Source organism: Falco rusticolus, chromosome Z (assembly GCF_015220075.1).
Source record: "Falco rusticolus isolate bFalRus1 chromosome Z, bFalRus1.pri, whole genome shotgun sequence".
In the NCBI taxonomy this organism is placed as follows: Eukaryota; Metazoa; Chordata; class Aves; order Falconiformes; family Falconidae; genus Falco; species Falco rusticolus.
Genome location: NC_051210.1, coordinates 61,501,405 through 61,513,528, shown reverse-complemented (window position 1 = coordinate 61,513,528; position 12,124 = coordinate 61,501,405). Strand labels below are relative to the sequence as shown.

At 34.4% G+C, this 12,124-nt stretch overlaps 1 protein-coding gene across 2 annotated transcripts in view; it reads right to left on the bottom strand.

The window, feature by feature from the left end:
• Positions 1–230: 230 nt before the first annotated feature.
• Positions 231–12,124, bottom strand: part of CENPK (centromere protein K) — a 31,428-nt gene continuing 19,534 nt past the window's right edge. The window contains exons 5-9 of one of the 2 annotated variants that reach the window (XM_037373524.1): positions 9,377–9,423; positions 7,874–7,956; positions 7,661–7,756; positions 7,259–7,388; positions 231–2,934 (exon numbers count right to left, since the gene is read on the bottom strand). In XM_037373524.1, coding sequence (XP_037229421.1) covers positions 2,839–2,934; positions 7,259–7,388; positions 7,661–7,756; positions 7,874–7,956; positions 9,377–9,423 — 452 coding nt within the window. In that variant the 3' untranslated portion in view covers positions 231–2,838. The remainder of the gene's footprint in view (positions 2,935–7,258; positions 7,389–7,660; positions 7,757–7,873; positions 7,957–9,376; positions 9,424–12,124) is intronic. The other variant, XM_037373523.1, reaches the window with a different exon arrangement.

Sequence of the window (12,124 nt, the reverse complement as noted above, 5' to 3'; positions counted from 1 at the left end):
ATTTTTTTTCTAAATTTCACCTCACTAATAAGCTACCAAAAAAAAAAAAGGTATTACATTAGGAATTCTTTTTCCTGTATTTCATAGAATCACAGAATCATTTAGGTTGGAAAAGACCTTTGAGATCATCAAGTCCAACCGCTAACCCAGGACTGCCAAGTCCATCACTAAACCATGTCCCTAAGCACTGCATCTACATGTTTTTTTGAGTGTCTTCAGGGGTGGTGATTCCACCATGTCCCTGGGCAGCCTGTTCCAATGCCTGTTCCAATGCTTCAACAAAAAAGTTTTTTCTAATATCCAACCTAAACTTCACCTGGTACAACCTGAGGTTGATTCCTCTTGTCCTGTTGGTTGTTACCCAAGAGTGGAGACTTATCCCCACCTGCCTACAACCTCTTTCAGGCACTTGTAAAAAGCAATAAGGTCTCCCCTGAGACTCCTTTTCTCCCAGCTAAACAACCCCAGTTCCCTCAGCTGCTCCTCATAAGGCTCATGTCCTTCTGTAGGTAGTGTTAGAAATAAGTAAGTCTGCACCTGTGAAAAACTAATCACCATAGTCCTACTTTTAACTTCACTATGTTTGCACATCCAATCTTTTTTTGCTCATCTCATAAATGGAGTATTCAAATTCTTAATATCACTTCTTGTTTGGGCATGACAAGCACCTTAAACAATTAATCTCCTCTTGATAGTTTCTTACTCCTTTGTTCCTTGTCTATGTATAGAATTAATTAATGGAGGTAAAAACAAAGATCAGTTTTGACCTTCTTTTTCTGATCTTGGAGACCATGTTTATGCCCTCATAATACTGCTCATGGGGAATATTACACACATTACACATGAAATAATCTTACTCACCCCATGGTACTCTCTCCGTTTATCACAGATATTTCACCTTTCTACACAGAACTTCTAAATGTTATAGCTTCCCCACTTTCAGTAGGTACAAAATATTCTATCTGCCTCTATCGCTGAAGAAAACCTCAAAATCCTTCACCACCAGACTTTACTCTTCTTTCACCCACTGCTATTAAAAAAAATAAAATACTGCTCTTTTTTCCAGAACATTCCAAATAATTTTTCCAGTTTATGTCTTTTCTACTTACCTGCCCCAATTCTAAGTATTTCCTCCAAACACATCATTTTAGATGAATTGTTACTTAGCTTTTTCTGACATTAGATATTCCAAAATAACCTTTATGGCTGTAACTACATACTTTTGTATTGTAAGCAGCCTTTCAAATCTTAAAATAGTTCATTAAATTCTCAATCAGAAAGGAATAATTATCTAACTGTTTGCAAGGAAAAGAATTACTACATCTGTAAAAAATTACAGCTCTTTACAGGAATAAAAATTATATATATACATAAATATAAGAGTATAATAAAAATTCTGAGGTTTGCATGAGAAAAAGAGTTTACTGCTTGCTTACTACTTACACTAGTTTAATGATGTACTGATATACCTAAATAATATAAATGCACACACCTAGCTTGTCAAAGTGGATTTATTAAAAACGTACACTTCCATTACTTAACAAACATGCACATGGAGATCGAGGAAACATGGTTAGGAACATATTTACTGATTGTAATTCTGTGAATAAATCACTGTTGCAACATCAAATTCTAAATCTGGAATTATAATACAAAGATGACATTGCATTTGTCTCTTCAAGAAACTATTATCTGTATTTAAGAAAATACTGTTGAAACTTAACAGGGACTTGAAGCTAGAGCCAAGCTCAAGGAAAAAAACTCCCATACAACAAAGATAACTATCTTGGCATAAACTGTCAATGTTACTTAAAACTAAAAGAAAGTCTGGATTTTTGGAAGACTTTGGAAATCAGACACTACTTCTACATGTTCACATTATGAGGAGATTAACAGTATCAGGAACATATGAAGGAAATTGTAAAGCATTAGAAGAGCTTTAAAATTCTAATCGCATAGGGAACATGGCTATTTTAAAATCTGCTTTCAAGCTCTGCCTAATTTGGCATTAATAGGCATTCTGAGATGCTTGAAGCATATGAAATTATTTTGAAGATTAAGCCCAATGTCTGAGCTTTAAAAACTACAACTATGTCATAGTGACTAGATCATAGTACCTTAATGCCAGAAAGTTGTTCATCAAGTTTTCCCTCTGGAACAAATTTTTTATCCCAGGGAGGTCTTATATATAGATGCTTACAACGTGAAGAGTAAGGATGGAGGAGGAATAGGAAATTTCACTTCAAATGCTACATTTAACACAAGAAGGAACAATGCTAGTGAAAAGATTTTTAATGCTCCTTCAAAATTATGTTTTGCAATTCAAATTCATAAATTGCACTGTGATAAAAATATATATGAAGTAATGCTGGCATACTTATAAAATCAATTAGAAATGCATGAAACTGACTCATTGATTTCCTCATACACAACGATAATCCTGTTAACATACAAGTATACAGACAGATTGGCCCTTCTGACTGCTATTGTGCTGTATTTCAGAAATACTTTCAATGAAACAGTACAAAATATAGCATGAAATGGAACAACTGATTTTTTGTTAAGCATAGCATTTGTCTCCCCTAATATGAGCCATTAAGACTCATAAAACTTCTTTAAAATAATCATTACAAAATAAAGAAATATGGGATAATCATTCTTCAGTTTAAGCTGAAGATTAGTTATCTAAATTACTACCACCTCTCTTGTAAAAAGTCGGGGGTTTAATTTGAAAGGAATTAAAACAGACATATGACAGAAGTAATAAACATTCTACTTTTCAACTATCTTAGCCGTACATCATATACTGTTATCTTAATGTATTACGATCAGATCGGACTATTGGAAAATCCTCTGAATCTCTATGTAACAAAACCATCTTACCTCCAAAATTTTATGCAGCGTTATCAGTTCTGCAGCTGGCTTCTCAGAATTCTGCAAAGACAACCACCCCCCCAGCCAAATTAACAAAACCTAAAACTAAATAGTTACAAAAAATGTTAACTGACAAAGAAAAACAACAACACAGTTACTTTATTGCATAGTATACAACACATGAAGACTTTTACTTTAATTCAGTCTTGACAGAAACACAAGATAACATTTAAATCTACCAGTTCAATATCATAACACTCCAAATGTAACATTTTTTGAATTATTTATTAAAAAAAGTTCTCAAGTGATCGTAGTATATCTACCTGGGTTTACATTTAAATAAAACCAAGTACATCATATTTATAATGCAGTACAGTGCAAACCATTCTATGAGTACAATGTTAGGCATAGCTTAAGAATCATTAAAAATTTCGGAAGAAAAAAAAGTCTTTGATAAAATATCATTAGAAAATTACTTTTTTTCATTTGTAGCAACTGCCTAAGAATTCCTTAGGCAGCAACACCAACAAAACTGCTTATGCTGTTGCACGGTGAAGCTGATTCTTTTGTTTTTCAATTTTATTCTTTTCCCCCATTCACTCCACATTCAACAAAACAAAGGAGATAATACAGCACTGGTGGCTGCTCACTCAGCACTGCTGTTGCATATATGAATTTAAGTCCTAAGATATTAACAGCTGTGCAGCATCTTACACATACTCCACTTCTGGAACAGAAGAATACATGCAATAAAGAAGAATTTGTGATAGGCAAGTGCTGGCTCCTTTTTTGCAGTTGTAGTTCTTAATATTCTTCCTTCAAAAATGCTAAATAATGCCTAATTTTTTGCCTTTATCTTGATACTAGGCTGAACAAACAGAATCTATGCTAAGAAGTTGCTAAAGGTTCCTTAGCACAATCATGAAGATACTTTGTTATTTCTCTGACCAAAAATACTACTACCTAACTTAGGTAGTGGGTTCAATATTAATGTTTCGAAGTTGAAATTAGGTTATGACTTCAGTAATTAATTACTAACACTGATATATAAAGAACAAAATTCTAGGGATATTAGTGTGAAGAGGATCGCACTCTCACAGAACTAGGTTTATAATATACATTGTATATATTGTTTTGTAAAATTGTATTACTTAGATATTTTAAGTGTTAACAATATAATAAATATCTCCAATTAATTAATGCTCATGAAGTCACTTTTAAGCAGGATGCTCAGCATTTATTTATTTAACCTGAACAGTACCACATATCACAGCACTCTCCAAACTAGCCAGCTGCAACAAGGTCTTTTTACTATCTCATACCAACATTCTCTTCATACAGTTCCTCTGCTGCCCTCTCCTCATCCCGGGCATGCATTCTCCCTTCTCTTGCTTCTTCTTTTCTCTGCTTCCTCCTCGGCGGCTCTCCCTTCACTGGCTCTCAACCCCTTAACAGAACCAGCCACAGCTGCACCTTATCTACATGGGCCAACCCGCTGCCCCTGAAGCCAACCACAGCTGTATGTTATCAATGCTAATTAACCCAGCTTCATTCCTCTACACCACATTCTCCCTTCCCTGAGATAGACTGGCATAAAAAATATTCCTCAACATATGACATTTTGTATTTCTTACCTTGAGAAAAAATGTGCCTCAATCAGAGATTTAAAATGCAAGATAATTCTTACCACAATCCCTACCTATAGTAAAGGTGCGGGCCATGGCAACAGAATCTAACCTGAGCTGCTGTGACTCAGTCTTCCCTCCCACTTCCAATCCCAGATGCAGATGCCTGGTGAAAGGAGGGTGAGGCTGGGGGTAGTTCACACTACTCTGCAGCTGTGCCCTACACTCACGCAGAACTACAGAACACAAGAAGCTTCCATGAAATGAAGTAAAATTACTGATGTACAGAGGTGAGAGTCTGGTGCTGCCAGACTACTGAACCAAGCTGATGATAGATGTGAATACCATGTTCCTCCAAATCAAGGTAGCTGCAAATTTCATTGCTAATGCTGACAATTTGTGTTTGCCGACAATAAAGAAAACAATATAGGTGAAAATGACCGTGTCTCCTGCCTTCACAGTTAATCACTTAGATGCAGATTACAGAGGACCTGCAGCTGAGCCACTGAGATGCAACTGAGTCAAAAGATACAGGAAGCAACTATAGATTCACAACGAGTGAAAGGGAAAAGACTTGTCAGAAAACAAACTGTGTTTAAGGGTTCAGGAAATGCATAAATAAAATAAAAACTAAGACAAGACCTTGCTTCAAAATTTATCGAAATAATTTATACATTTAAGTAAAATAAATAAATAAAGAAAGATAGAAGGTGCGCTTCTGTGAGCAGGGGAAGGGTTGACTAATCCCAAACACCTTGGGTGATTATTTCTTTCTTTAGATTTTAGTAAGGAAAATTGCATGGAAGAGAGATGAAGGCAGGGTAGCTAATAAGAATTTCTGACAGTATAACAGAGGCTGAGAAAATTCAAGCAGTTGATTTTGCTCTGGGGTGGGAGACTTTTACATAAAACTTTACTCATAATTCTGGAACATACACATGAATTCACCATTTCTTGTATTTAAAACACAGCTGGATATGACCATGAGCACCTCAATCCACCTTTGACATTGGCACTACCTTGGTGATGGTGTTGGAATGGAAGCTCTAGAGGCCAATTCCAGCCTTTATTTTTCTATGACATCACATAAATGGGAGCAAAAACATCGACATATCTCATTGTAGAAGAAGTATTTTTAAGGAAATAATAATGATACATATGAGAAAAATGGACAATTACTTAAAATGTGTCTGGGAAAGTCATTAATGTTTGAAGAGGCATGTCCTAGAACAATTGTAAGATGAAGAACCACCAGCACAGGTTCCCAGCAATAGGGAGATGACATATCAGGCTGACTGAAAGGTGACTGTTCATTAAATCCCTGAAGCTTTTATTTCTTAATGTTGGAACAAAATGTATCATATTTAGTAACAGGAGGAAACTGGAAAGCATCGATATGCAGAACTAAGATATAATAGAGTAAGTTGTTCGAAGATGGTTAAATAAGACTTTGAAAATGGACATGATGCCTTGAAAGGCTCTATTTGGTATTTTTATATACAAAATATGTACTTCTGTGCAAAACCAAGACTTTCTTTAATTAAAAGCTCAGGATTCATCAGTTGGAAATAACAGGAAGAAAGTCACGGGTGTCATTAAGTGTTTTTGTAGTGACTGTGATCTAGTAGTTTTATTTATAATATTGATTTTTACCAGGTTCCAAAACAGATGAATCCAAGTGGAACCAAACATAGAAAATGAGTATTATTAGGATAATCCAGGGAATTGAAAAAAAATGTCTTACAGGAGAAGAACAAGAACTAGCAAAGCTAGTTCAATTAGCAAAACAAAGAAAGAGAGGGTATAAGAATTTCTGACAGTATAACAGAGGCTGAGAAAATTAAATTCTATAAAAATATCAGGAGGAATAAACAATACTGGTATAAAAAATACATGGATCTGTAGTCAGACTTGAATAAATTTAGACTGGAAGTTCGGAGACATTTTCTAACCAGAGTGCTGAGGTACTAAAACAAACCCCAACAGAAACAGTAGTTACAAAAATAATTAGTTTTAAAATGGAGCAAAATGATAATATTAAAGAAATCACATTATGTGATTGTTTGAAATAATAGGGAAATGGATTAAAGAAATCACTTTCTATTTCTGAATTCTTAAGTGTGTCTGAAACAAAAATCCACCCCATCTTTTTTGTAGCTTTTTTTGTAACCTTCAAATAGTAATGGTAAGAGGTTTATTTTTACTGCAGACTTTGAATTTATCATGCAAAATACTCCCTGACTGTTGATTTTCCCTGAAGTTTTAAGATAATTTTTGGCCCAGTTTGCCTGATCAGAAACTGATGGTTAACATTCCAAACTACACTGTAATTATAAACACTTGTCCATATTATTGTTCCAAAAACATTGTTAAACAATTAAAATTTGCTTTGCCAAGGAAAATATGAATCCACTTGCCTAGTCCAGTAAAAAAGAAAATGGAATGATTTGGAGTGAACCCCTCACCATTTCTAAATTTGGCACAGCTTGCAGTTCAGTAAGAAATACAATACATTGCTACATATCTCATTGGGTAATGGATATATGCACTAAAAAAGAACATACTGAGCTGAGAACAGCCTTAAATAATAGAAAACCAACCTGAAAAGTATCAATTAAACCTTAAGGATCAGGTGTAAGAACTACACTTGTTCCAAAAATATAACTGCACATTCTGTGCTTGTGACTTCAAAAAGATATTGCATCTAATTAAGTGGAAATTAAACACTCAAAATGTAATAGTTATCAAGAAAATCTTACCTTTTTAGCACTTACACCTTCCTTTGGAAGGGGAAAATGTTCTTCTAGGAATTTCGTCAGAGCAATCAAGAGTTTGTTCTTAAAGGTCGTTACTTTCAAGATTTCATTTTGCAGTTCATCAATATCCGAACTAATAGTAAAACCACAGCAATAGAACATGAATTTTGATAAAATAATACAAAAGTTAAGTAACCCCCCCTTATTTTCTAGTGTTGTAAGTTCAACATCTTGAATCACAGGATATAAGCAGATAGCATTATTTTCTGTGTTACAAATACTGATTATTGAGTTATTTAACAAAAGAAGAAGTATGTTCTAAGACTTTGTTTGCTCATTTGCTCTTGATTTATTTAAACCTTTATTTAAATTCTTTAAAATAAAAACTCAACACTGTAGAAATACCTTTTTTGAGCAAGTTCAGCTTGGGCTTTTGTCTCTTCTTCCATTTTAGTAAGAAAATCTACTAACTGGTTCTGTTCCTCATGCCACTGCTGTTCTCTTTGCAACATGAAAAGTAGGGAATGGCACAAATTAAATAGTTTTCCCAGACAGTAAAAACCCCCAATGTGTCATAAAAAAGCTTACAGCACTCATAAATCCGAATTATTGTATTACCTTTTCAGATCTTCTTCCAGTTGTTTATTCTTTGACTCAGCTGCCGCGAGCACCATTTCAAGATTATCCTTTACAGCCTGCAACTATAAAAAAGTAAAAATAAACCTACAGATTGCAGGTAGCCCGGTCTGTAGTATTTGTTCTATGTAAGGTTACATCTGTAAATCTTGTAAGAATGGCCAAAATTATCTGCAGCTTCTTAAGAAATATGGCTATAGAGTGACACACTATTTTTAAATCCAGTTGGAGCTGTTTCAAGTGTCACTGTCACCAGTTGTTCATTAGTGTACTAATACTCTGTAAAACAACATTATTGTACCTGAAGCAGATTATGGAGTGCACACATGAACTGTGCACGTAATGAAAGACTGAGGAAAAAAACAGCAGCAGCACCAGAGCTGTGTTGTTTAAATCATTGCAGCTGCTTGCAACAATGAATCCATGCTAACTGCACCAACTTAAAATGTATAGCACTCAGAAAATAAAGATGCTGCAAAGACTAACTGCATCCATGAATTAAATGGTTCTCAGCAATATGGATATATTTGGGAGAGAAAAGAGGGAGAAATAGAGCTACAGCAGCCAGAAGCTCTACGTGCTGCTGAAGATTGAGAACAGTGGACTCTCAGTGGACTGGATGTTTCATTACTGCATTATGTTCTACAATGTAGTACTTCTAAGAGTTTGTTTTTTTAATATAAACCTATGATCTGGATGCATTCTGTCTCCTCCCATACAAACAATGAGAATTTTTTATTTGATATCATATATATATATAATGAGAATTAGCTCAAAGAAATAAAAATTGTGAAAATATATTCTGTATAAGCAAATATGCTTTATATATGCAACACCTGAAACAAAAAAACCTCAACAAAATAGGCCACAAAATGGGATATCAGATCAAACATGCCATACCAATACAGTCAAATGAAAGTGTATAACCAAACAACTTGTTAATAGTGACTCTTAACAGCAGTTGAGTTCCCTGTTGTGAGTGGTAATACAGGGAGGAAAGCTGCTAGGACGAAGAAAAGCCATAGCCACAGGAATATTCTCAGGTCATGTTGCATACCAAAGTCCAATCAACATAGTCTAAGACATCAATGTAATGTCTTACACTATATTCAAGAATGTCTTACCCTAAGACATTCTTGATTTGCTATTTCTTCCAAAGCTAGGAAGAACTCAACAAATTATTTTCAAATTATAACCACAGAACTCTAGATGTAAGAATACTGACTCTTCTCTGTAACACATAATGTTAGATTATTTCATATGAAGTATGAAATGCAATATATAAAACTTTCTGTTTAGAAGATCATTCATTACAACCAGGAAATATTAGTAGTTATAATACAAGGGAAGAAAAACATTAGAACAACAATGCCAGTATCTTAGCAGTAGTCCACCACATGAGTAGTCATAGGAAAATGCAACAACTGTATACACTTTTTTTTCCCAATATAATTGTATTACTTCTTAACAAACAAAAAGACTTACCTCTTTTTGTCCTAATGCTGATAGCATACCTGGATTAGTAGAAATTACTGAAAAATAAAATTAATTGGTTTATTCACATTGGATGATACAGACTTGTGTATACCAAAAGGCAGGTCAGCTAGACACAAACTTGTGTATCCTCTGAAAAACTAGTTTGGTTGTCAGCAGCAGTTTACCATTTTGTGGTGTCCTGCTGGGCTAATCCATTGTCACTTTTCAGCAAGTCAAATTAGACTGAAATAAGTGTGGTGTTAATGTTTCTGCATTCTTTTTTATACCTGAACTAGCTCAGGTATGTAAGTATAGGTACATAATGCTGAAATGTGAAGTACAGTCATACTTCAAAGTAAGCAAGCCTGATTTTTTTCAGTGGTATCCATCAACATTACCAATGTGGGCAATCAAATTCTTCCAGTCTTCCAATTCCCTGTTAAACAGCCTCCCACCAAATGCTTGATCAGGATTGGAAAACCTATCATATTTAAAGAACTTAAAAAGCATGTAACAATCCTTAGTGTTCACAAGCATGGCTACATGCAAGGAGAAGAAAGGCCCTAAAAGGCCAACATCCTAACTCCAACCCTAAGCAACAGCAGTACTTAAGTTACGGTACTATTCAGGGATGTGGTAATGTTCCCCAGAATGCTCTTGCAAAACGCAGTGATTTAAGGCTCACAGATCTTCTGAATAAAAAGCAAATTATTGGATTTAACAGCCTTCAATGGACTCAAATCAATTCTCAGATCCATGTTAACTTCCAGCATCTGCATAAACACATGAATTTTGAAAGAGTGAAGCATTTGGACCTATTAACAGGAGAAACGAAAGCTACTCTAACAGATATAAATCTTAGGATGATTGGAACATTTTTTGCCCAAGCTTGGGTTCTGAATCTCTGATCTTAAAAACAATTACTTCAATAATAGCTTTTCCTTTAACAAAAAGGAAGCCCCTTATCTGTCTCAGAACAGCATTAAATATCTCCTAAATACAATACAGTTGATTTCATAAATTTATAAAAGTACTATTTTTTAATAAAGTAACTTTGTTGTTTTAATCTCCACAAATTTTGAGAAGCATTAAATTAGTAGTTTTAAAAGCAGCATTTGTTTCAAGATGAAAATCAGCAAAACCACTGATATAAAAATGCATTAAATTACATGTCACAAAAAAACCCTTTTACTTAGAGAATTGCTGTCTCTAAATCCTGAAACAAAATTTGAATAGAGGGTTCCCAAATTAAGCTTATGGTTAAGAGCTATGGGAGGTGGTGTCATGAACAAGTGTTCAGGTTAAGTTGCTTAAAGCAGAGTAGCCCAGAGGAGAGGGCAAGATGTACTACCGCAATGGTCTGTGCTATTATAAGAGCAAGATTTCTTTAATGACATGAATATCCTACATACATGATAAAATTAATTAGTGTGCTTTTATTTGCATTCACTGGTGTATATGAAGAAAACCATACAACTCTTTCCTCCGCCACGCCCACTGTGATTATTGTGAGTCCTCACTATCTGGAATTACCTATTTCTACTATTGCTTTGTAGCACGTCTTGACTTTTAGATATATAATCATGATGATGTGCTTCCTAGTCAATATTCATATTGTGTGAGTGTCAGAATAGGCCACATCTTCCTCAGAAAGAAATCACTAACCCTAATTTAGTGAAGGAACAGCGCAGATCTAAGACACTAGGACAACACATTTGTTTATGGCAGCTGCTACTGTCAAGAACACAGATTGCTCAATCTACTGTCAGTTAAAGCTTTTTCAGTTATGAATCATGATAAAACTTTTTCAGTTATGCATCATTACACTTGCAAAAATCAAATGTCACACAATTGCCTAGTGATACAGAATACAAGTAAGAAAAATGCTACCAAATGCTAGGAAAGTAAAAGCAACTACTATGCACATGTTTATACAGGAATTTCTATTAAACTAAGAGGAGTTTGGCAGAATAGTGATATTTTGCAAAGAAAAATAGGAATTATGCAGGGACCACAACTATTTCATATGGTATAAAATATGGTTGCTTCCACTTCCTTATTTTGCAAAGGTGAAAGTTAAATTCTATTTTTATGAGCCAAATGACTGTTAGAAAGTTTTAATTCAGCTGATTTAGCAGCTCTAGAGCTACATAAATAATACTGGAAACTGAGAGAACAAGAAACTAAAATAAAACCTTTTCAAAAATAAAATTTGCATTGTGGATTCAAGTCTATTTGCCAACATTGTGCCCAAAGAAATGTAGGACTGCCAAGTTATAACCTCTGAAAATAAGTTTTAAAATTGAAATGCTGACAGGCTCTCATTTACAAGAAATGAACTGGCCATTACTAAAAGCAGAAACCAAAGTAACAAGACAGACTAACATTCATACTCTTATTAATAAATTGTATGAAACTAGTATTTCTGTTATTCCTATTTAGATACACCTCATTTTCACACAGCCACTGCAACTCTGTTCAAATTCTCAGCAGCAACTTTTTTTCTTCCCTCAGAAAGGTAGCCAAAAAGGCAAACCTTTGGCTGCAAAATATTATTTGCATTTTAATATGCACAGATCATTTCTCTAGTACAAAATTAAGATTTCTAATAATAAATCTTATCACCTGGGAACAAGTAAGAATGGTTGAGCAAAGCAAGTCAGCAAGCCAGTAAAAATAGGTCAAGACCCAAGAATATTTTTAAGCAAATAGCTTAAAGTTTAAAATAATTAGATATTTTAGTAAGGAAACCTAACA